This window comes from Lutra lutra, chromosome X, assembly GCF_902655055.1.
Source record: "Lutra lutra chromosome X, mLutLut1.2, whole genome shotgun sequence".
NCBI lineage: Eukaryota > Metazoa > Chordata > Mammalia > Carnivora > Mustelidae > Lutra > Lutra lutra.
Window position 1 is genome coordinate 79,636,505 of NC_062296.1, and position 25,790 is coordinate 79,662,294.

The 25,790-nt window shown below is 44.1% G+C and overlaps 2 protein-coding genes across 2 annotated transcripts in view; both read right to left on the minus strand.

The window, feature by feature from the left end:
- PDK3 (pyruvate dehydrogenase kinase 3) overlaps positions 1–11,813 on the minus strand; it is a 75,397-nt gene extending 63,584 nt beyond the window's left edge. The window contains exon 1 of the mRNA XM_047715307.1: positions 11,494–11,813. Coding sequence (XP_047571263.1) covers positions 11,494–11,599 — 106 coding nt within the window. The 5' untranslated portion in view covers positions 11,600–11,813. The remainder of the gene's footprint in view (positions 1–11,493) is intronic.
- LOC125091538 (transcription factor SPT20 homolog) overlaps positions 11,635–25,790 on the minus strand; it is a 96,652-nt gene continuing 82,496 nt past the window's right edge. Inside the window, exon 2 of the mRNA XM_047715139.1 lies at positions 11,635–12,023. Coding sequence (XP_047571095.1) covers positions 11,635–12,023 — 389 coding nt within the window. The remainder of the gene's footprint in view (positions 12,024–25,790) is intronic.

A 25,790-nucleotide genomic window follows, 5' to 3' on the forward strand; every position in this document is an offset into this window, starting at 1 on the left:
AAAAAAAAAAAAAAAAAGCCTCTGCCTTTGGCTCAGGTCATGATCCCAGAGTCCTAGAATCGAGCCCCACCTCGGACTCTCTGCTCCGCGGGTCCTCCTCTCTCTGCCTGCCTCTCCTCTCTGCCTACTTGTGATCTCTGTCAAATAAATAAATAAAATCTTTAAAACAAAAACAAAAAACCTCCTTAGGCTCTGACAGGGGATATCTACCCATCTATTTTTAGTCTCTATTTTCATGTTTGAGATTTGTTTCAGCCTCTTAGGAAACTGACCAAGAACGTCCTCAAAGTCTTAAGAGACTTTTCAGCGTTACCAGCTCTCCTGTTTCTCCTTCTCTAGATGATCCTACATGGGAAAGATCAAGACTGCTGAACACATTCACGAAGGAAGTGGCTGCCCTTCAGGATGCCGTGACCCTTGACATGCGGCGACAGGGCACTTGGCGCTCCTTCCCCTGGGGTGTGTTTCGTTCCCACACTGCGCCCGATCCTTAGCTACTTCCTCACTACAGAGGGGGCAGTTAGATGAGCATGTCCTGGGTCCCCTGGCTCTACTGTACGTGTGGGTACTTTTCTTGCCTGCCCTGAACCTCGGTTTCCCCATTTGTAACACACACACTGGCGTGAGAAGTCTACGATACTGTATTTTACACCAGTGTTGGTAAGAACTCCGAAAATGCTAGCTGAATCTACTCGTTGTTTTTCAGTTTCCAAAGAGTCCATTTTCATTTCCTCCTTGAACAAATTTACTGAAGTCAAGCCGAGGTTATAGAAGCAGGAATAGGAGAATGTAGGCCTGAGAGGCCATGGCAGAGAATCTGGGAAAAAGGCTAACCAAAGAAGTGGTCTTTCTCTATATAAAAGGCAGTTTCTAGAGATAGGGACACTCACTGTGATCAGGTAGCTGAAGGAATGATCAGGAAAAAAGTGCTCACTTGAGCTCATTACCTGACCAGTATAGAAAGAACACAATGCTGATTGCCATTTTGCTTTCTATTTAACATGGGAAGCAGAGGAATTAACCAAATTTATACATGGAATTTCTGCTACCAAGTTTAAGGAAACATTGTACTTCACTAGAACAGAGCCAAGGAAAGGTTCAGATAAAACCTGGAGTATGCTCTGGTCTGTGAAAACCTAACAATTTGTTGGGAAAAGATAGGTATGTTACCAATCTCAAAGGACCCTACTGTCTTCTGGCCAAGGAGACACTGGGGAATATTTAACTTTCTGCTCCAGGAAAATGTTAGAGATACTTAGTAATTTATTCCCAACAGTGAAACTATTACATACTGACCTCCATGCCCTAATAAGAAAGCAAGCTCGACTGGTACAACTCAAATGATCCAGTGGAATCACATACCAAGTGTCAGAATGAAAATAAAATCACGACAGCTTGCGTGATGCTTCAGGAAATAATCTACAATTTGGTTAGAACCCCAACTATTCAATGAGAGGGAGTGTAAATATAGACCTTTGTAAATGTAATAGTTTGCTGTGATTTTTGTGCCATTCATTATGGCAGAAAGTATCTCTGCGAAGATGAGACACTGACCAGGACTAGGTTTCTCCTTGAGGGATATGAAGGATACCACCAGGGGCCTCCACCAAACCCAGCTCTGTCCCCAGGGGAAGTATGGAGGTAAACTGACTGGCCCACCCCCACAGAAGTGAAATGGGCTTGCTGAATGCTTCCGGGTTAGTTTCTATTAATGCCGGGCAAGCCACCCACAGTCCCCTTAGCACACTTTCCTGTAAGTTCACTAATTTACCAAGAATAGGTGGGCAAGAACAGCTAGAATTTCTAAAAATTTATGGTAATAAATAAGGAACTACTGTCACCAAATTTCAAGACAAATTATAAGGCAAAAGTTAACATATATTTAGTGAAAATCACTAAAGTTGTCTCACTGACTAGAATTCGCAAATAGAAACTACTCTGTGAACTTAGCATGTGATAAAACAGAAATAACAAAGAAAGATTTGAGGTCTTAATAACTGTTGCTATGCAACTAGATAACAGAACAGAGCAAAAGTCAGTTAGCTACCAGAGTCCCATCAGAAAGGGCAAGGAATTCCAGAGGGGTTTAGGAACAATCTGCAAAATGCTACAGGTGCTAAATGTGACCATGATAAAAGCACTGTAAATGGCCAAGTACATAAAAACTCAGACTGTGCTCTAAATAAGGAAACCAACATTCAGCATGAACATACATAAACAAATGGCCAAAAGCTCCAAGGCTATCACAAAAAAAATGGATGGAAGAATTAATGGTGATATTCCTTCCAAATGCCTTTAATTGTATACTTGGATAATTCCTTTACGAAAAAAGAGAACACAGTTGCAAACGATATTCTGCACAGCACAACAGGTTACTATGCCAAAGTACTTGGCACTGTTAACAAGTGTCACACACTGGTGCAGGATGCTGGTGGTGAGGAAGGCTGTATTTGGGCAGGGGCTGTATGTGGGAGCTAGCTCCCTGTACTTCCTGCTCAATTTTGTGGTGAACCTAGAACTATTCAAAATAAAGTCTACCAATTAAAAAAACAGAACAAAACAGGGGCTGGCTCTCAAGCTACAGAGTTGGACTACCTATCTTCCACTATGGTATTCCTAAAACAAAAGTATGTGCCCAGCTCTGACTTCAGTTTATCATGGAAGTCAAGTGCTTAAATGCCCATGTGACGAAAAGGAAAAGCAAAAGCAGTGATATTTTCTGATTCCATCCAGTAATAAATCCAAGGTTTCTCAAATCGTGCCAAGAGCCTAGCGAATTTCCTAAGCTCAGGTGGGAGGATACCACCCATCCGGAGATCAGCAAGTGTGGCCAAGTCTCCCCTTCAAGACTACAGACTCCCACACAAAACTGCAAGATAGGCAAGCCAGAGCCACAGCTGAAGCACCCTGAGCCTGATGAACCAGATTACATTGAAATCCAACCCTATCTGATCATGAAGGCCCCAAAGGGCCAATTCTGACTTTAAGCTTAAATACTGATCAAGATGCATGAAGTCAAGTTAGACATCTTTACCCTAACTGAAATCACTCTCTGGCCCTTTAATTCTCAATAGCAGGCTTCTGTCTCTCAATAGGTTAGTCTAATTCTTGCCAACTCCTCCCAGTAGAAAAACCCTCCTGCTTAGAGAAATGGTGTATCGTGTAAATATCTGTTAAGGTACAAAGTAAACATACTCGGGAACAAAATGCAATTGTTTTTCCTCTTTCCTAACATGATAATTAAAAAAAAAAAATCTTTTCATCTCCTCTGGAAACAGAATCACTCTTCTCCCCAGTGGTAATCAGGCTTGGCGGAGAAAAATGACCTTAAAAACCAAGACTTTTCGGGGCGCCTGGGTGGCTCAGTGGGTTAAGCCGCTGCCTTCGGCTCAGGTCATGATCTCAGGGTCCTGGGATCGAGCCCTGCATCGGGCTCTCTGCTCGACAGGGAGCCTGCTTCCTCCTCTCTCTCTACCTGCCTCTCTGCCTGCTTGTGATCTCTCTCTGTCAAATAAATAAATAAAAATCTTTAAAAAAATAAATAAATAAATAAAAACCAAGACTTTTCGAAGAGCAGTCATTCGAAACCAAAGTCAACTTTTCAGTGGGTATTTCTATTTTAAAATACTTTCTAAAGGAAAATAGAAGGTGGCTGGGCCCTTAAACCTCAAGAACAGTAAAAATAAGGAAACTGTTGCCTTCTGATGGCTAAAGGCTCCTGGGTTCACAAGGAGTGTGATGGTGGTAGAAATCTTTTCTGTGAAAAAAGGGCAGAGTTGTCAGACAACCTGACTTCTGGTGGTTTAATCTGGGAGATGCTATATTTAAATGCACGGACATTATGGAAATTTAAACTTATATAACAACTAAGGTGTGTAGCGTTTAATGACCTTTACAGGGAGCCAGGAATCACCCATCACGGAGCGCCCACTCTGCAGACAGCAAACAGCTGAAGAAGCTGGGAGAGGTTCCAAAGCAGGGGCGAGCGCTGCCCTCTGGGAAGAGACAGTTTTGAATAAAATAAAATAAAGGGAGGGCGGAGGCAAACACCTTTAAAACCAGTGCAGCTGTGCAAAAGACAAGAGCAAAGGAACTGGGAAATAGAACAAATGGGAAGTAAGTGTGCAGGGAGGGAATCAAAGTGATGAGAGAAGGAATCAGAAGTGGCCAGAGACTGAAAGATAAAGAGCAGCTCCAAATGAAAATGTGAATCATTTCCTATCAAGTCATTCAAGATTCAGCAGGTTCTGACTTTAATTTACATCTCAACAGTCCAAGTTCTCCTTCCCTAATACCAAGAGAAGTTTTCATTCAACAACAACTTAATGGAAAGACAGAACTCAGATTTTTGCAAATATAACAAGGAGCTACCATTTCTTTTCCATTGACAACACAAATAATGACAATTTTATTTGTTCACCCATTCATGGTTGATAATTGTCTCTGTCTCTGGTCTACTGTTGGTAGTTTGACACACAAAAACAAACAGCTGAGTAAAGTCGTTGTTATTTCTTTAGGATTTCTTCCCTGTGTATTCATTTCCTTTCAAAACAATCCTGTGTTTTGGATTTGAGGAAGCCCATACACTTGAGCAGGATAAAGAGAAATAATCTGAGAAGAAATAAACTAAGAAATTTCAAGACAGAGCTTTTTACTTGTCTCCGTTTGCGCTGGTAGGATAGTTCCCTTGAGACAAAGTTTACGAAAAGCCACCATTAGCATGAACTGCCCTTTAATGAACAAAAATTAGTACAAAAATCCTGAGAGTGACAGGTTCACAAGGAAAAGACCATAAAAGTTATATTGAAAAATGAAGTAAATGTTTATTCTGTACATGGAAATGTGATACTTCTCTTACTCCTAGTAAGGAATTTATATATACTATCTGAAGCCTCAGTCCAATAGAAAAATAATGTGGGACACATGTAATTTGAAACTGCCTAGCAGCCACATTAACTCAAGAAGAAACAGGTGAAAGTTTTGACATTTCATTGAATCTAACATATCCAAAATATTACCATGTCTACAAAGAATCAATATAAAAATAGATTTCTCATATTAAGTCCTTGAAAGCCACTGTGCACAACTCAATTCAAAACCTAAATTTCTATCAGAAGTAACTGACCTATAATTAGATTTCATCAAATTTACAGTTAAGGTAGAGTCACATATCCAAACTGCTCTAAACACAGAAGTTTGCCGATCAATTGAATCAAGTATCAGCTTTAAATTTAAATCTAAATCAGTTCAGTTTCTCAGTCACACTAGCCACATTTCAAGGGCTAAAGAAGGTCAAGCGGCTAGTGGTGACCTTACTGGACAAAGAAGGCCTAAGATAATCACAGGAACCAAAAATTCAAACCTAATAGTTAAAAAAAAAAAAACTATAATAAAACAAAGCAAATGAGATATGGAATACAGTAGAAAAATAAAGGCATTAAAAATAGAAAGCAAGAGAGGGGCGCCTGGGTGGCTCAGTAGGTTAAGCCTTTGCCTTCAGCTCAGGTCTCAGAGTCCTGGGACTGAGCCCCTTGTTGGGCTCTCTGCTTGGCAGGGAGCCTGCTTCCCCGCCCCTCCCCCCTGCCCCTCCTGCCTCTATGCCTACTTGTGATCTCTCTGTCAAATAAATAAAGATCTTTAAAAAAAATAGAAAGCAAGAGAAAATTATAGATGTCTATCACTATAGATGACAGATCTTTCATATCAACAAATACATGTATCGGTTAAACTTAGCCACACGAAAGAGAAAGTTTGATTCACAAAGCAAAACCCAACTTTACACTACATTTCAAGATGATAATTAAGGCAAAGTAATTCAGAAAGACTGAGAAAAAAAAAACACAAAATAAAACAGCAATGCTCCACCAGAAAATCTAAACAAGAGGAAAATAAAGATGTAGATCTCAATGTCAAATAAGGTTGAATCCAGGCTAAAAAGCAATAATCCACCAAGAGGGCAGCACTCTGTATTGCTAAAGGGTACATCTCACAGTGAGGACATGACAGTTAAGAATGTTTCAGCACCCAACAGGTATGAAGGAAATACCGTCAGAGAGATACAGAGAAAGAGAATCCTATTAGGAGACTTGAACTTCTCTCAGGTCATGATGGGTCAAGTAGATTAAAAATAAAAGTAAAGGTATAGGAAACAAATAGCATAATTAATATGGTGTATCTGGTATATCAAATTCTGTAACCTGAGACGAAAACATCATCTTCTTTTTGCTGCCCAAGGAACAGTCACAGGAAATGACCATTATATTGCGCTACAAAGTAAACATCTGCAAGTTAAAGAAATAGTCATCCAGATAACATTCTGGGATCACAATGCAACAAAACTAGACATAAAGAAAATTAAAATGCAGGATGTGCCTGCCCTGAAAATGTAAAAACTCCAACAACTCCTAGTTCACCGAAGAACTGAAGTCTGAAGATGCAGGAGAGCTGGGAGGAACGAGGACCAGATACTGACAGGTCAGCGGCTAAAGCTGTTAGGGGTAACTGTAACCTTGTGTACTCAAAGAGCACAGAGAAAAGAAACCAAGTGTCCGACTCAGAAGGAAAAGAATAACAAACGTGAGGAGACGGGGGAGGTCAGAGGGAATTAAAAAAGTCAAAGTGGACATTGATGAACTAGAAAACAAAACTCATAAAACGAATAAAGGAATCCAATCATAAACTGCCGTATAATCTAATCAAGAGAGGGGAGGAGAGAACGAATACAAAAAAGAGGAAAAGCCACAGAGAAAATGAGGAGATTACTAACTCAGCTCTGCAAGTTGACTTAAAACTTCAATGACTAGGATAATTTTCTAAAGAAAAATAACAAAATATACTCCAGAAGAAACAGAAAATCTATACAGCTCAATACCACAGAATACAGAAAGTTGTCAAACAGCCTAGTACTAGGTTTCAAAGGTACAGGGGGAGTCTACCAAATCTTTTTTTGTAAAGACTTTATTATTTATTTATTTAAAATTTGTAAGGGGGAGGAGAAGGAGGGAGAAAATCTTAAGCAGGTTCCATGCCCAGGGCCACAGCCTGAGGTGGGGATCGATCTCAGGACCCTGGGACTGTGACTTGAGCCAAAAGCAAGAATCCGACTGTCAACCAACTGAGCCACTACCAGACCTGTAAAGAACACAGTATTTGAAAGATAAACTGGTGGTAATACAGAAAAAAAGAAGTCTTCTGAAACAAGCAATGGCACCTGACAAGAAAATCTGAGAGACTGCACACACACACACGAGATCTACAGACAAACAGCATGTGGACATCCAGACAATGAACCCAAGCGTTCAACACCTGATTCTTGCTAGTTCTTTAAGGGTCAAAAGTTTCCATAATAAAAAAACCAAAATAGAAACTCATTTACTCAAGGAGAAAAAATTCTAACTAGGTAACACTTTTACTTATCAGAAGTTTGCCGACAATTTGGTAAAAGCACAGGAAAACAGGCACTCTCGGAAACTTCTAGGGAGAGGATAAACAGGCAGCCTCTAGGGAAAGCAATCTGACAATGTTTATGAAAGTTTCAAATGCACATACCTCTGAGGGAGTAATCCCACATTCAGGAAAATGTCCGGTATATACAGTCATACAGACACAGAATGAGGCACGTATGGGACAATTCATGCTAACACTGGTTGGCACGGCGTAGACAAGAAACAACCTACTAGCTTTGGCTAATGAGTTATAGAACAGTCATATAAACAAACTCTCAGAAGCCCTAAACGAGGAAAAGGAAGTACTGTAGATAAAGATATAGAAATCTCCCTAAGGTATAAATTTTTAAAAGCAAGGTATGGACAGAACTATAACAAGCTGCCATTTATACAAAAAAATGGGGAGGCTAGTGGACAAAAGTAGGAAGGTGACATTTCTATGTCCTTTGGCACTTTTTGAATTTGAAACCGTGTAACTCCCATCTCAAACCAAAAAGAAAATCTCATTTAAAAAAAAAACCCCACCCTTTAGAATGAACTCCTAATCCAGTAGGAACACTTGTTACTCCTGCTATACTTGCTAACTGGGTGGAAGGCCTTACTTCAAGCAAAGATCGAGTTCAAGAAACTCTTATTATTTTAAAGGGCACAGTAAAATATGGCAAACATAGGAAAGGGCAACAGTACTCTAGAGCAGAAGATCATCTAATTAGTGGTTTTCAATGCTGGTTATGCTTAAGAACAACCTGGGAATCTTCTAAAAATACCAGTGCCCTGCACCCCACCCCCAGACCATCTACATAAGTTTGGGGGATGGGACCCAGGCATGAAAACCACGGATATAAATGCTTTACAGCAGTGGTCTTCCACAAAGCCTGGTTTTGCCCGCGCTCGCAGAGGACATGGGGCTGTCTGGGGACACTGGGTTGTCCCAGCTGGTGCCGTCTCGTAGGTACTGGCATCTAGTGGGTTGAGGCCGGTGATGCTGCCTTAGTAAACCTCCAACTGTGCTCAGGACACACCCCCAACCATGACCTGTCCCCAGATGTCAAGAGTGTTGAGAATGAGAAACCCTTCTTTAAAATAAAATCACTGGGGCGCCTGGGTGGCTCAGTGGGTTAAAGCCTCTGCCTTCCCTTCAGGTCATGATCCCAGGATCCTGGGATCGAGTCCCGAGTCGGGCTCTCTGCTCAGCGGGGAGCCTGCTTCCCTTCCTCTCTCTGCCTACTTGTGTCTACTACTACTGTCTGTCCAATGGATAAATAAAATCTTTAAAAAATAATAATAAATAATAAAATCACTGCTTCTGAAGTAACAACCAGTTTTCATCCTCACTTAAATAGGAAGATAATCTCCTTATTTTACTAGTGTGGATAGATTAGTATAATAAAGCTATTTCAGTGGCCATAGAAACTACAATTTATTTGTTAACATTCTTATAAAGAATACTGAGACACCGAATTCCATGTACATGCTTTCTTTGGTCCCTGTCCAAAATATGGTCAGTCAAAAATTTATGTCCTGTTTGTAAGACAGTGAGGGAGAAAATCTGAAAGGTCACCAAGTGGCAGCCTAGAGGTCAATATGGTCCACATGTCCACTTTGTTTGAGCCTCAGGTCTTTTCAAATATACTGAATTGTTGCCGCTCACCTGCCCCTTCTGGAGCCAGCACATACCTTCTGCAGTCTGCCACGGTCCACACATAGCTGGCTTCACGTGGTCATCTGCTGCTCCCCAGCTGGTCCTTTAAGCATTGGAGGTGGCCTTCATCTGCCATTTTCAACAACCATGAAGGGGCATAATGCCTCTCACCTTAAAAATATCCCAACATCCATTCTAAATTCTCAAACTCCTACACTGCCTTCCACAAAAAAACTATCAAGAGCTAGAAGAACTAAAAGAAAGGTAGAAGTCGAGATGTGTGACAACACTCTTCTTCCAGTTGTTGTCATTAAACACAGGCTGCCCGCCACCTGTCTCTGGATATTACAAACTAGGCTTGTAGTTTCTAGCAAATTCCACTACAATTATATATAGCTCTTCTGTGTGCTTCCTTATAAGGGAAAAAACTTCAATTATTAGGCTTCTTCCATTATCCTAGATTAGTATATCCCTCCACCTCTCCCAAAATAGGTCAGAAGCCTTTTATGGGAAATACCTATCAGGAGATTTGGTAATTTTTTTTTTTCAGAAGTTCATCCCTTTTCCTTTGAAACTACAATCACACAGTTCAGGAGTCGTGTTTTAGAGATTACCTGATACAATCCACACGTTTTTTTAATGAGGAAAATGAACCCCAGTGAGGTTCACTCAGCCAAGGCCACACTCTTGAGTTAGTGGCAGAGCAAAAATTAGAACACATTTCCAGATACTGGTCCCATGGGTTTTCCATGATAACACTATCTCCCACTGTGGTTTTCCCACTCAAGTAACATTCTTGCCAAGACACCTATTAACATGGGTAGATACTAGCTTGCTGTAGACCTAAATCAACTGAAATTTCGCCAAGCTAGCAGAGCTATTATGTCAATTTTGAGGGTGGAAGAAATTAGGAATTTCTGGATTCCTTTTGCTCCTTTTACTGTGAATTAACCTAAGTTGTTTAGGTCATGAAGCTGATACCTTCAGAGTCTTCTCTAAACCATAAACTGGAGATGGAAAACATGCTATTTACAGCAACGGTGACATTTTCTTTCTAAACCCTGAAGTCAGGAGTTGCTTCAAACCTCTAAAATGTCAAAAGTGGCCAGAGATGGTTAACTACTGAAAAGCTTCCAGGAGTACAGTTTCAGATGCAAAGATCAGCATCTCATTGAATTTTGACTCTCCTCATCAATCCCCAACAAAGCGGGTTCTTAAAATTTAATTTGGTCTCCACTGTAACCTAGTCCTCTCTTCCTATCCCCACTTTGTCAGTATAGGCAACATCACATTTTGCATCTCTGATCTTCCTGGAGTGTCCTACCTCCTCTGCACTTTTAGTTTTTATTCCTATCCGGATACCGTCCCTTTACATTTACATAAAATTCATTACAGGAAAGGACTCCCATTATGTTCCCTTGAGAGCTTAGAACATCTCTGCTGCTCCATTCGATTCCCCTTCAAGGATGCTCAACTCCACTCGAATATCTGGGTGCGCACTTGGCTTTCACTGTCAGGTGGTTCACAACCAGCTCCCTCGCCTTCAGCAACTCTAAGTATTCGCTCCGTGGCTGAAAAGGCGCCGCTCCGGGGAAACAGGATCCCGTGAGCAGAAGGTGGTGGAATCTATTTCCATGTCAGCTAGGCCTCTCCGGGAAGGGGAGGGCCGGGTCTTCCGCGCTCCCACCTCAATCCGGGTCAGCTGCCCATCAGCCCACTGGACCGGGAAGAAGGTGGTGGGACACAAAAGGGGAGGCGCGACTAAAGGTGCTGGCCCCGAGACCGGGGGTGTATGAGATCCTGCTCTGACGCTAGGAGCCCACGCGTCCTCTCCTCCCCAGCATCTAAAGCGTTTGTACTCCAGGCCTCTAACTGCTTTAACATTACACGAAAAGGACAACAGTTCGAGTCCTTCCGCTCCAGGCACACGGGAGCACCTTAGGGCAAAAAAGGAACAAAATGCCACTGCGTAATTTATTCGACTACAAGGTGTTTCTAAACAGCTCTTACCCAACAACAACAAAAGAATCTACAAATAAAAACATTAAAAAGCTACGCCCACATTCCGCTACTAAGTTTTAAGGACGGTGAGGTCTGTGTCAAGTAGATTTGAAGCAACCGAAGCAGGTCTGGGGAGTCCCGCCCGGATGAGGGTCCTCGGACGCGGTTTCCGTGTTTCCAGGTAAAGCCCAGGCCGGTGTGCGGGTGCCAGGCCCTGCCCCCTCCGCTCCCCGAAATTCGAGTCCCCGGGAGAGTCCCCGGGCATCCTGGAGCCCCGCCTGCGGTTCCCACGGACTTTGCCCCGAGCTACGGAGACCCGCGGCGGCGGCCCCGGAAGGCAGCGGCCCCGCGTCCCGGGGCTGTGGGGACCGTACCGACCGCAGGGGCCCGCGGCCCCGCACTCACCGAAGTCTAGGAACTGCTTGATGGAGAGTGGCGATGGCGAGAAACGCGAGTAGCGTTCGATCTGCTTAGGCACCGGCTGCTTCAGCAGCCACCGGAAAAGCCGCATCCTCGTCGAGGCCGCGCACAGACCAGCCGAGACTCTCAGGCAGCCGCACGAGCCGTTGCAGCCGAGCCACGCGGATCCCGCACGTCAGCCGAGCTCGCACCTCGGCCTCCGCCTCGGCCTTGGCGCCGCGGGTGCAGCCGCCGCAACAGCAGCAGCAGCTCCCGGGCCGCGGCCGGCCGCCCGCGGCTTCCCCAGGCCCCGCCTACGGGGGCGGAGCCGGTCGCCGCACGTACGCGGCGCACGGAGGGCGCGGGGGATACGGGGGGCGCGCGGCCGCACGCGCCGGCCGCTGATTCGCCGCCGCCGCTCTCGCTTTCTTTTGCTTGAGTTCGCCCAGATGCCGGCGCCTCCCTCCTCTGCTCCTGGGCCTGAGCCCCTCCCGGTAACTGCCGCAGCCCTGCGTACCGCTCCCCCCGGCTAAGTCCTTCTCGGCCCAAAGGTAGCGAAGGTGCCGTCGGACCGGGAGGAGGTCCGAAGTGCACGCCCGGAATCCAGCCCTACGCCTTGTTTAAGGCGCCGCTCAACGGGAGGCACCTCTTCCGGGAGGCCTTCCCTGGATGGGCTGGCTACGGCCCTTCACGATCTCATTACATCTTGATACTTTGGTTTTCACGTCCCTTTTACCACTTAACTATAGTGGCCGTTTCATGCGTGCCACCACACGACCGCCTTGGGCAGAATCAAATGTGGTTATGTTTCACGCCCGCCTCCCACCCGCTAGACAGGCTTAATTGTCACGTCACTGTTGACTCTGTTACGTGGCCCAAGGTACCGCCTCCACCCCCAGCCCACCTCCACCTCCCCACCCTTAAGCCCTCACCCTTTTGAACACCTTTGGGCAGGAATGTTAGGTCACTCGCTCTGTTTCGCAGCCCCACCATCTTCCCACCTGAGGCCACCATCTTTGGACAAGATTAAGTCATTGCCTCTGTTTCATGCCACCACAACCACTGTTGGACAGTATCAATTCTAACATCACTGACACTGGGTTTCAGGCCCCCTACCCCCATACTCCCTCTCACACCAAATGGCTGTTTCATACCACCACTACCATCGGAAAGGATCAGATTAAAGGTCATTGGCATTATCTTTCATATCCCCTCACTCACCATCACCACCACCACCACCACCATAGGACAGCTCCCTGACTCTTTAATGCTTCACCAACCTCCAGCACCACAACATTTGGATAGGAGTCTATGCTTGCACTAGGTGTTGAGTATTTATTTCTCTGCATACCAGTGACCTTGAACTCAGGGCTCAGTATATGAAATCATGATTTCCTAATGGGGGTGGATGAAGTACTGCTGACTTCAACCATTTTCACGAAAACTTGCTTTATTTTTGGCAACATATAAACATCAAGTAAAAGGAAAAGTGGAATGTTCTCTAAGGAAAGGTAAAAATGTAACTGGAGACCAATCTTGTGATCTGATTAGGCTGGTTTTCTCACTGAATAAAATTATCAGTGTGTAGCTATTGAACTTTTGTGCCTTTATTGGGTATTTGTGCACCCAATTCTTTGCTTACTAGTTGTATCTTTATTCTGAATTTAAAGAAAAGTAATACATACACTCAAATGCATCCAGGGGCGTGCCTACACTTCTAGATTTTCAAATACATCTTGGTCATCGTGGTGGTGGTATGATACATTCATTACCACGTCCTCTCTATTCAAACCAAAACCTAAAAGAGATGTACTGACAACCTCCTTAGCTGGGTATTTTGCCAGCAGAGCTAAGCAATCCTGTTAGTGCAGATGGGCAGACAAAAAGAAGACCTGTAGCCTGTGATTCTTCCAGTGACTTTTGCAGGTGCGACTCGGATGTTAGAGTGTACTTGGTGACAGTGGTGGTAGTCAGGAAAAAGGAAGGTTCCCCCAACCTAAGCCGCTGGTCTGTCTGAGCCAGCACATCACTTGTTTCATTCCTTTCTCTGCCAGTGAACACAATCTGTGTATTCTATTGATTTGATCACTTCACCTGTCATGTGATTAGTTCTACTGATGCTTCTCCAAAAGGTGGCAAAGTCCTAGAAGTGGGACACAATACGAGAGAGTCTGGTGTGATGTAAATTGCACTGGTCCAGGGCTCAAAAGGCCCAGTCCTAAGCTCTGTTCTATCATTAACTGGCTGTGTGGTCTTAGACAAGTCACTTAGACTTTCTCTGTCCCAGTTACTTCGTATGTCGGATGGAGATACCCGATCACTCTCCCTGGCATCTGTGACAATCAAATGAAATCAATCCCATCTAATATAGACTTAAAATATTGTTCTACCTCTTTCATACAGCAATACACATTTTTAAGCTAATAGTCTCATGCAAACTGGCAAAATCCAGAGTTAAACCAGTGAGTTGATTTCAGTACTGCTTATAGCTGTAAGAGAAGGATCTTGAAAGAAATAGATCTTTTTTTTTTTTTAAAGATTTTATTTATTTATTTGACAGAGAGAGATCACAAGTAGACGGAGAGGCAGGCAGAGAGAGAGAGAGAGGGAAGCAGGCTTCCTGCTGAGCAGAGAGCCCGATGCGGGACCCGATCTCAGGACCCTGAGATCATGACCCGAGCCGAAGGCAGCGGCTTAACCCACTGAGCCACCCAGGCGCCCCGAAAGAAATAGATCTTGATGAACTTTTTTCAATTCCTTGCACACACCAAAGTTTCCCCAGGCCCCCTCCCAGCGACTCTCAAAGCAAGATCCCTGGACCACCAGCAGGAACATCACCTGGGAACTTGCTAGAAATACAAACTCCGGGATTCCACCCCAGACCTACTGAATGAAAACCTGCGGGGGTGGGTCCCGGCCATCTGTGGTTTAACAAGCTTTGAGGGTTTTTAAAGACCTGGCCACAAATTCTTTGATATTCCTTCCTCCAAGAGATGGAGTTTAATTCTTCTTCCTTTGAGTGTGGGCTTGATTTAGTCCTCACTTCCAACAGAGGATGACCAGAAGTGGTAAGATCTCACTTCAAAGATTAGGTTATAAAACAACTTCACTCTTACAAATACCTGACCAGTACTCCTCAAACTATCAAGGTCATTAAAAACAAGAAATATCTGGGGTGCCTGGGTGGCTCAGTGGGTTAAAGCCTCTGCCTTCAGCTCAGGTCATGATCTCAGAGTCCTGGGATCGAGCCCCACATCGGGCTCTCTGCTCAGCAGGCAGCCTGCTTCCTCCTCTCTCTCTGCCTGCCTCTCTGCCTACTTGTAATCTCTGTCTGTCAAATAAATAAATAAAATCTTAAAAAAAAACTTTAAAAACAAGGAACATCTGAGAAACCATGACAATCAAGAGGAGCCTATGGAGGCGTGACAACGTGCTATCCTGGATGGGATTCTGGAACAGATAAAAGGACACTAAATAAAAACTACAGAATTGGTTTTTTTTTAAAGATTTTATTTATTTGTGTGACACACAGGGAGAGTACAAGCAGGGGGAGCGGCACGCAGAGGCAGAGGGAGAGGGAGAAGCAGGCTTCCCGCTGAGCAGGGAGCCCGACGTGAGTTTCAATCCTGGGACCACAGATTCATGACCTGAACCAAAGGCAGCCGACTTAACGGACTGAGCCACCGAGGCACCCCAAAACTACAGGATTCTTAATAAAAGATAAACTTTGGACCAAATGTGTTTAATAATAATATATCAATGTTCACAAATTTAATAAATCTATCATATAAGGCAAGATATTAATAGTAGGGAAAATGGAGCATAGGGCGTATGGGAACATTGTGTACTATCTTCTCAGTTTTGCTGTAAATCTGAAACTGTTGAAAAAAATAAAGCCAATTATAACATACAGTATTACCTATGGTCATCATGTTGTACATTATATCCCCAGAACTTATTTTAACTTATAAGTAGGATTTCTGAAAGTTGTTAAGAGTTGTTAAAAGTTTTTATTGAAAGGGGGAAGAATTGTAACTATGTGAGTTGATGGGTGTGAACTAAATATATTGTGGTAATCATCTGGCAATATATACATATACCAAAATCATTATGTTGTACACCTTAAACTTATGTTATATGTCAATTATATCTCAATAAAACAGGGGAGAAAGCAGTACCTTTTGGTTACAAGATGTAAAATGTAAAATTCAAAGATAATATATAAGATATTAAATAAAAATACTTTATAACCCTAGAATGACTCCTGAACATTTAAAGAACATGCATTATTAAAAAAATAATAATGTGGGGGCGCCTGGGTGGCTCAGGCGTTAGGGCTCTGCCACAGGCTCAGGTCATGATCTCGGGCGCCTGGGATCGAGCCCCACATCGGGCTCTCTGCTCAGCGGGAAGCCTGCTTCCCCCTCTCTCTCTGCCTGTCTCTCTGTCTACTTGTGATCTCTCTCTCTGTCAAATAAATAAATAAAATCTTTAAAAAAAAAAAATAATGTGAACATTAAAAAAAAACGACTTCCCTCTTGGGGTTTTTCTCTCTCTTCTTTCTTCTCTGCTGCGAGGCAGCCCTGTGGAAACCCACGGGAGTGAGCCTGAAAGCAGATTCCTCCTCAGGCACCTGGACTGTAACCTTGTGACAGGCTCTGAGCCACTACCAGTCAGCTACGTGGCTCCTGGACTTCTGACCCACAGAAACTCTCATGGTTTGGTATAATAAATGTTCATTGTTTCCAGCTATTCTGTTTTTGGATACTTTGTCATGCAGTAATAGTGGACTCCTCCGCATGCTTCAAGGGTGACTCTGACTCACATTCAAGTGCAAGAACTGCCGTCCTACCCTGTGCGCTCTCACCCAGCTCCCTGTTCCCGAAGATCTCCGCAGCCGCATCACTTCGAAAACAAGGGAGGCCTTCCCTGACCAGGAAGGCAATTTGTTCCCCTTGCTATAGACTGTTTCTTGATTCTCTGAACTTCTCGCTGTAACACTCAAAACTGTTCGAATTTCGTAAAGATCTCTCTTCCGCCCTAGACACAATAGCTGTGATGGCTGAGCCCAAGTCTAGCCTCTCCGCTGCTCCGCTGCCCTGTCCGGCATCAGTACCACTCACTAGGTCCACAACAGATATTCTTTATAGAAAAGAAAACCAGGAATAGGAACAATAAAACTACCCCAAATCACATTCCTTCCTGTCAGCTCCTAGTGAGGAACAAAGGCAAGAGTAGTATTCTGAGTAATTTGAGCAATAATGGGCATTTTTTTTTAAGATTTTTATTTTTATTTATTTGACAGAGAGATCACAAGCAGGCAGAGAGGCAGGCAGAGAGGCAGGCAGAGAGAGAGGAGGAAGCAGGCTCCCTGCCGAGCAGAGAGCCCGATGCGGGGCTCGATCCCAGGTCCCTGGGATCATGACCTGAGCCGAAGGCAGCGGCTTAACCCACTGAGCCACCCAGGCGCCCCAATAATGGGCATTTTATTGAATCATAATTTGATAAAGCCTAAAGCCCAAGTGAAGTAGAATAGATGAGGGGAAAAAATAACCCCTGATTGTCTCATCAATCACTAGCAGGTGGGTCTTGTTAGAAAACACCTCCACCGGCATTTTTTTTTTTTTTTAGATTTTTTATTTATTTATTTGACAGAGAGATCACAAGCAGGCAGAGAGGCAGGCAGAGAGAGGAGGAAGCAGGCTCCCTGCTGAGCAGAGAGCCCGATGCGGGGCTCAATCCCAGGACTCTGAGATCATGACCTGAGCCGAAGGCAGCGGCTTAACCCACTGAGCCACCCAGGCGCCCCAATAATGGGCATTTTATTGAATCATAATTTGATAAAGCCTAAAGCCCAAGTGAAGTAGAATAGATGAGGGGAAAAAATAACCCCTGATTGTCTCATCAATCACTAGCAGGTGGGTCTTGTTAGAAAACACCTCCACCGGCATTTTTTTTTTTTTTTAGATTTTTTATTTATTTATTTGACAGAGAGATCACAAGCAGGCAGAGAGGCAGGCAGAGAGAGGAGGAAGCAGGCTCCCTGCTGAGCAGAGAGCCCGATGCGGGGCTCAATCCCAGGACTCTGAGATCATGACCTGAGCCGAAGGCAGCGGCTTAACCCACTGAGCCACCCAGGCGCCCCCCTCCACCGGCATTTGACTTGGCTATGAATTCCTGGTCTCCTTGTGTTTCCCTCCTCCTTTCTTTACTTCAACTGACATATTTTTAGAAGCGCCCACCATGTGCTCTGGAAAAGGACCTACCTATGTTTGTCTATTCACGTAAATCTGATGGAGGAATCCTATCCTCATTTTACAGGTAAGTAAACTAAGACGAAGACAGGTTAAAATAATTTTAAGATAACACAGCTTGTACAGGGCAGTCCAAATTTGAATCCGGGTCTCCTGACTCTCAATTCTACGTTCCTTAATACCAGTCTGCATTTTTAAAATAGACTTTATTTTTAATTTTTTAAAATATTTTTAAAATATTTATTTTAGAGAGAGAGTGCACACTTGCATGAGTGGGGGGAGGGGCAGAAGGAAAGGGAGAAGAAGAGAATCTCAAACAGACGTGAGGCTTGATCCCACGACCCTGAGCTCATCACCTGAGCCAAAACCAAGAGTCAGAGCCTTAACCGACTGAGCCACCCAGGTGCCCCAAAGCAGACTTTGCTTTTTAAAGCATTTTTTAGGCTCACAGCAAAATGGAGTAGAAACTACAGGGAGTTCCCACACACCAGCTCTCCCCCCACCCCCACGGAGCTTCCCCCCATCATTATCATCCTGCAGTGGACCGGCATATTTGCTAATATCAGTGAACCTACATCAACACATCATCATGAACCATTATGAACCCAAACCCACATTTTACTGTTCACTCCTGGTGCCATACGTTCTGTAGCTTTGGACAAATGTACTGCCCTAAAAATTCTCTGTACTCTGCCTACACATCCCTCCATGCTAACCCCTGGCAAGCATTGATCTTTTTACTATCTCCATAATTCTACCTTTCCCAGAATATCGTACGGTTGGAATCATACAGCCTTTTCACATGGGTTTCTTTCACTTAGTAAGATGCATTTAAGGTTCAATCACGTCTCTTCGTGACTTGATAGCTCATTTCTTTTTAGGTGCGAATAATATTCCATTGTTTGGAGGGAGCACAATTTATTTGCCCATTAACCTATTGAGGGAAATTTTGACTCTGTCCAACCCTCACCAGCTCACCCTTTGATTTGAAGAGTGGGAAGTTAAGAGTGTGAAGATGAGTGTGATTTGAAGCAGTAGCTCTATTTTTCCAAGTGCCCAGATTCATGATTTTTTCGACAAACTACTTTGGCTGGTACAACTCCTCTTCAAGTCCATTTACCCTGGTCCTTCTACTACTGGTAGTCTTTCTCTTCCCCCAAAAAGACATCAGAAAAGATTTTAAGCACAAGGAACGGTGTGGCAGGATAATTTATGAAGAAATTAAACCTGTGTTTTGTTCTTGTGCCTCGTGGAGAGGTAGCTGATCTTCCCCGGCCTGAAAAACAATGGAGACTTTAGGTCTGGGCTTTGGGCTGCTGTGCTGAGTTTGTATGGCAGGACTGAAAACACACGTTGGAAGATTTGAGACATTTTGGTAATCTCTGTAAATTCATGCCCTCCTCTCTTGGTAACTACCCCACTTTTGTTTATTGTCCATGCAGTGAATTTGTGCTGGGGGCAGGGGAAGAGGGTAGAGCCTCCTTTGTTTGTAGTAATTTTTCAAAGATTTTATTTTTTGACAGAGAGAGAGAGCACAAACAGGGGGAGAGGCAGAGGGAGAAGCAGGTTCTCCACTGAGCAGGGAGCAGGGCTTGATTCCAGGACCCCGGGATCATAACCTGAGCCAAAGACAGACACTTAACCGACTGAGCCACCCAGGTGCCCCTGTAGTAATGAAATATATGGCTCAATCTAAAAATTAATGAGCTTGATTCTGACCACTGGCCATAAGCTCGTCATTCAGGGATGGGCACATGACCCAATTTAGGCCAATGAGAAAGGAGGAGAAATTTCCTGGAGGCTTCTGTGAAAGAAACTTGCTTGCTATGGGAAGGAAGCTTCTGGAAGAAACTCTCTTATCTTTCTATCTTCTCCCCATCTCTGAGTGAATGCAAGTAAGCATGTAGCATCAGCTGACAACCGTCTTGTGACCAGAGCAAAGCTGATTTTGTAGAGCGCAGAGTGGAAATGAAAGGAAAGAGGGTCGTTGATAATGTCGTCAGGTGCCTAAATCAAACCAACCCTGAAGCTTCCTCTGAATGCCAGTCATACAGGCCAGTACCTCTCGTTTACGGTTTAGGCTGGGTTAGGTAGACTTGTGTTGCTTAGGGTCAAGAGTATCAGAGCCATCCCACTAAGCGGTTCTCCAGATACCCTGCATATACACATGGGACTAGCTCCCCATTGATGGCTGCTGTCGGGTGTCTTGACAGGCCCGTACATGGGAATTCAAACCCAGATTTAATCTTATTAAAAAAAATAAAGACAGGTACTTTTTCATGTGTGCAAGTTATGGAACAAAATTACATCTTCTAATATCCAGAAGGAAAAGACAATAATGGAAAATGGTTAAGTAAATCATGGCGCAAGCACTCAGTGGACCACTGAATTGATTGAACACATTGAAACACACTGGAAAAAAAGTGTGTTGTGTGAAGTCTATATGAGAACATGGAAAATGCACATATTATCAGTGGGTAAAAGCAAGACACAAAATGATGTATTAAATTGGAGCTCAGCTACGAAGAGATCACCAAAACTTCAAGGAAACAGAGCAAAATGCCAATAATACAAGAACAACCAAAGACTGTTTTGAGTGATACCATGCTTAGGTTGACATTTAGGAAATCCTTGGAGTCTCTGGGTGGGAACACAATCCAAAAATATGAACCCAGAATAGGTAACATGAGTGGCCTTATTCAGTTCTCTTTACCCTAAAAGATGAAAGTTAATTATACAGCAACTTGTCAGAATCTACCGCTCTTTCGTTTCTATACAAATCATGATCTTATCAGTTTCTATTAATATTTACTTAGGGCCCATAGTTAACTGAGCATGAACCATTATTTGCAGCGGACTCTGACATCTAGAGTGCCACCTATTATCTGGAAAACTTGGCATTTCTCCTATCAGCAAGTTGAGCACAACCCTCGTCCATCCAAGCTGCTGACCGAGGTGCAGCTTCCCCCAACCCCAACCATCACGACCACCGAATGTGAACCTGGCAGCAAACCTGAGTCAGTTCCAAAGTTACTAAGATTTCCTTCCATCAAGGAGGCTTGGGTAGCCTTGTGTAGTCCAGGAAGGACTCTTCACCAGGGAGCTGGAGTTTTCCTGTCAGCCCCAACTCTTTTCACCTTGCCCTCCCTCCAATTATCCTAATTTTCTGGAGGTTTGAAAGCTTTGAGGAAAAGAAAAACAGTCATTTCTCCCATGGAGATTGGGGACCCCTGCTCTAAGATAACCTGACCCACATCCCCATCTATGAGGCAACCATAAATTAGGATATTAAAGGAAAAGGAAAGGGGTCAATCACCCCCCACTGTTGGAAATGTGCACTAGAATAGAATTGAAGAGGCCAGATTTCAAAATCTAAAGAGATTCAATGTCCTTAGAAATGCTAAAGTTGTGGTACCCAATACAACGCCGTAGTCGCTAGTCGAGTGGGGCTCTTGGGTCCATGAAACGTGATCCGAATTGAGACGTGTTGTAAGTGTAAAATTCACACGGGATTTCAAAGGCTGAGTATGGCAAAAAAAAAAAAAGAATACAAATTATCTCATCAATAATTTGTATACTGACTACATGCTGAAATGTTAACATGTTAGATACATCAGTTAAATTGATTAAATCCGATATATTATTAAAATTAATTTCATTTGTTTTTTGTTCATTTTTAAGTGTGGCTTCTAGAAAATGTAAAATTACAGCTGTGCCTCGCATTTGGGGATCGCACTAAATTTCGATGAGATAAGTGCTGTGTCAGGAATATTCCAGGGTGTCGCTTACACTCCTGTTTCTATAGAAAAGGGAACTAACATTTGCTGCTGGGCTCCTCTGTTCCGTAGCTGGTTGGGAGCAGTCCCCTCTTTGAATCCTTATAGCAGCCCCACATGGGACACGTGAATTTACCCACTTACAGAAACCTGAGGCTCAGACAAGTTCAGGAATTTGCCTACGGCCATCCACTCAAGTGTGGCAGAGCCAGGAAATCCAACACTGGATTATCAGGGTGTGATTCGGTTGCCAAGGCTTTTGTCTCTGCCATGACTTGAAGACCTATAGGAGAAGAGGAAGCAATGACAAACACATGGAAGCAGAGGACTTCTCTAAAACTCAAATCGTGGGGTGCCTGGGGGCTCAGTGGGTTAAGCCTCTGCCTTCGGCTCAGGTCATGATCTCAGGGTCCTGGGATCGAGCCCTGCATCAGGCTCTCTGCTCAGCGGGGAGCCTGTTTCCCCTCTCTCTCTGCCTGCCTCTCTGCCTGCTTGTGATCTCTCGCTCTCTCTGTCAAATAAATAAATAAAATCTCTTTAAAAAAATAAAATACAACTCAAATTGCTTTTATTGGGACAAGCTTCAATAAAAAATAGGACCACACCTCCCTAGGTGGCAATTCAACAGACACATGACCGGTGACAAGTGAGACAGTATTGCCTTCCTTTTTGCCTAACCGTAACTTGAAAAGGGGTTGTGAGCGGGTGCTGTTGAAGAGCTAGACTTTCCCCACTCAAAAAAGAAAGATTCCTGTATTTGTCAATACTTTTCGATATAATGGGAAGAAAAATTTGCTACTTAGCCCCATGATTGACAAATAAACAGTGCTGTAGTGAATGTGATTTTTCGGATGGATTTATAGATTCCATGAGAATGTCTAATACTACAAAATAATGCAAATTTATTAAACTGATTTATACTCCTAGGGATGAATAAGAGGTTTGGTCCATCCATATCCTCCTCCTCAAAACTTGGTATTGTCGGACAGCTTCAGTGACTGCTCTGGTTTTTGGTTTGGATGTTGGATTCACAAGTGTTCACATTTGTTTATGTATTTATTTAAAGAGAGAGCAGAGCCATGCATGAAGCTGTGTATCTTGAGCCCAGGATTACAATTAATTCAGTTCTAGTAACGATGGACCCCCTTTGAAATCAGTACAGTCACAGCATACTGATCAGGTTCTAGAAATGTGTGCTATTGAATTCCATAAATGCCTCAGCCCAGGTAGGGACTCAAAGATCCAGCCTCATTCCAGATAACCTTCTCTGCTCTGCAGAGAACCCTTCCCCTCACCCGTCTCCACTTCACAAGTATCATCCCACTCGGCCCAAAAAGTTCCCCTTTGCTCCACATAGTTTCGCTCCCCAAGAAAACACAATTCTTCAGCATCCCATTCCTTCAAGACTTCTCTTTCCTAGCAGGGACTGCAAGTTCAAACTTTCGGCAGCATAGCCAAGGAGCTGGATCAATAATTTTGGTTTTGTGGGCCTTTGGGCCTTCCTTGTGACACCAGGCAGGCCATCACCTGTCCCCATAGAGGTAGAGCATCAGCCCTAGATACCAGTAATCCCTACTTGGTCATCCCGAAAGATTAGGCAGTTCTACTACAGACTGACAGTGTTGTCTTAGGTGAGTTAGCGAACCTCTCTGAGCTTTGGTTTTCTTACCTGGGAATGTGAGTGATAAAGCCTCCGTTATTAAAGATTTGTTGGGAGAGGTAGAGATGGTACCCTCCTGGCCCAGGGAAGCTTTCAATTACAGGCACTGTGGCGGGTTTGATACATTTGAGCAGGACAGCAGAGCCTCATAGACACGGAACCCCGAAGTCCCAGGGCTACATCTGCCGCTAAGTAGCTCTGTGGGTTTGGGAAAATTGCTTCATCTTTCCATGCCCAGTTCCTCATATGTAAAGTGAGAGGGTTGGACTTCAGCTGGTCTCTGGAAAAAAAGATCATGAGTTTCTAAGAAGAACTCTAACTACAGTGCTCAATTATTTATCAATGCCGATGTAGTCACCTGCTGCTATCTTTCACGAGCTACTAACTTATTCAACAGATCCTGAGGGAATAGCAGCACAAGCACTTTCCCAGAAGACAAGAGAAAAATGATGTTTTACCGGAGGGAATAATTTCCTAACCTGAAGGGCGAAGGAAATAGCGAAGAGGGGGAATAACTACCCCCGACTGCACAAGTAAAAGCTATGTTCGTGGTCAAAGCCAGTTCAGAACTCTGATATTATTCTCCAATTATTTTTTCACCACTCAAGCCTATTGCGTGAGTCAGAGCTGTATTTTGTTTCTCCTTGTATAACCCTTTTCTTCTTTTATTCCTTTCCCACAAAATGGCTTCATTCTTTCACTGTGTGGGTGTATGCGCCTTCCTTCTCAGGATTCCTGTTGTTGCTGTGCTTTCAGTGAGAAAAGTCACTTTGGTCTTGAGTAAGTTTTATTTGGCAGCATAACCTGGGGAACACCTGTTCCCATTCTTATGCTCGGTCACCTCATAAAAGTAGAGGAAGTTGGACTCTTAGAAGAACCACAAGTCAAGGTCAGGGAATTCCATCTGAATTATACATAAGCTAGATTTTAGCAGACAATTAAAAATAGAGGAACATTTTGTCTTCCCATTATTTGAACCTTCAACCCAGAGCAACTCTTCAGCTCTTCCAATAGCCTTCCTGGCTTCTCACAAGGGAGGAGACTTGTATGCTCCCCTCACACTTCTCCACGAAGTCACTCACCTAATATGCTATTTTTGTTTGTCTGCTCCCAGGACTGGCCATGTTCCACAAAGAACCACTGCACAGACACTGGATAAGGAACAATGGCTCTGAAATGTCAATTCACTCAGACGCCCTGGAGACACAAAATCTCTCCACTACCAGGTGAACAAAAAAGAAAGAGAATGAGAGGGTGAGTTCATGGGTCCAGCCTCAGAATAACCAAGAATGGAGACAGAGATGGCTGCTAGCAAGGACCAGAGGGCTAAGAGAAAGGAGTGATGGAGTGATTCTGGCTAAAGTTGGCAAGTGAACAAGGAGATACGGTTAGGGCCCGGGCAGTCTGGAGTCCTGTCCACCACCTACAGCTGTCTTTCCAGGAGGGCAAAGTACTGGTGCGCATGCGCAGTGGTGGTGGCGGCGGCGGGGCATGTAATTCAACCGCTGGGACTTCTCGCTAGTTCCTAGCTTTTCCTGAAAACCCTGCTCTGACTAGCGTCTGCCAGAAACACTTAGACGAGATGACCATTCCTAGGTTCCGTCCCCTTTCCTCCACCACACCAAATTCATGCTGAGGTCACCAATGATCTTCATGTCCAAGGACTACTTTTTAGTCCTTATTTTTCTTGACCTGATGGCTACTCCCTCCTTTTTTTTTTTTTTTAATTTATTTATTTGACAGAGAGAAATCACAAGTAGGCAGAGAGGCAGGCAGAGAGAGAGGAGGAAGCAGGCTCCCCGCTTGAGCAGAAAGCCCGACGCGGGGCTCGAACCCAGGACCTGGGATCATGACCTGAGCCGAAGGCAGCAGCTCAACCCACTGAGCCACCCAGGCGCCCCTACTCCCTCCTTTTTGAGAAACTCTCTTTTCCTTTCAGTTCGGTGGCTCCACACCCTCCTTGTTTTTCTCCTTGTTTTCTAGTCACTCCCAGTCATTTCTCTGCCCTCTACTTTCTTTGAGATTCCTAGGCCCTCCTCTTATCAGCTTCTCCCTCCCCAGGCAACCTCCACTATCCCCAGGCCTTCACTTACCATTGACATTCTGACTCCCAAGTTTAAATCTCCTGCTCCGGAGTACACAAATGCCTACCTGACATTCAGGGACCCCTTCAAGGTATACATGCCTGAAGTTGTACTCCCTCTTCCCACCCAAATTCTTCTCTTCCAGCATTGTTCCCTTCCTTAGAAAATCAAAGTTCTGCTGACCGGGTTGCTTCATCTATGAACCTAGCTGTCATCCTTAACACCTCCCTCTCTGTCACTTCTCACACTCCATTGATCATCAAATCTTCTGATTCTCTGTCTTATATATCTATCCATTGAACCCTTCTGCTTCTCTCCACCCCGACCACCACCACTCTGGCGAAGGCTACCTTACTTCTCACCTGGGCTGTTGCTGTGTCCTTATAACTGGTCTCTTGGTGTCTTCTCTTGCCCCTCAATCCATTCTTTCATCCACTATAGCCTAAGTGATCTTTAAAAATATAAATATGGACATACCACTGTCCTTCAGTGGCCTAGAAGGCCCTGTCTAGCCTAGCCCCTAGTCACC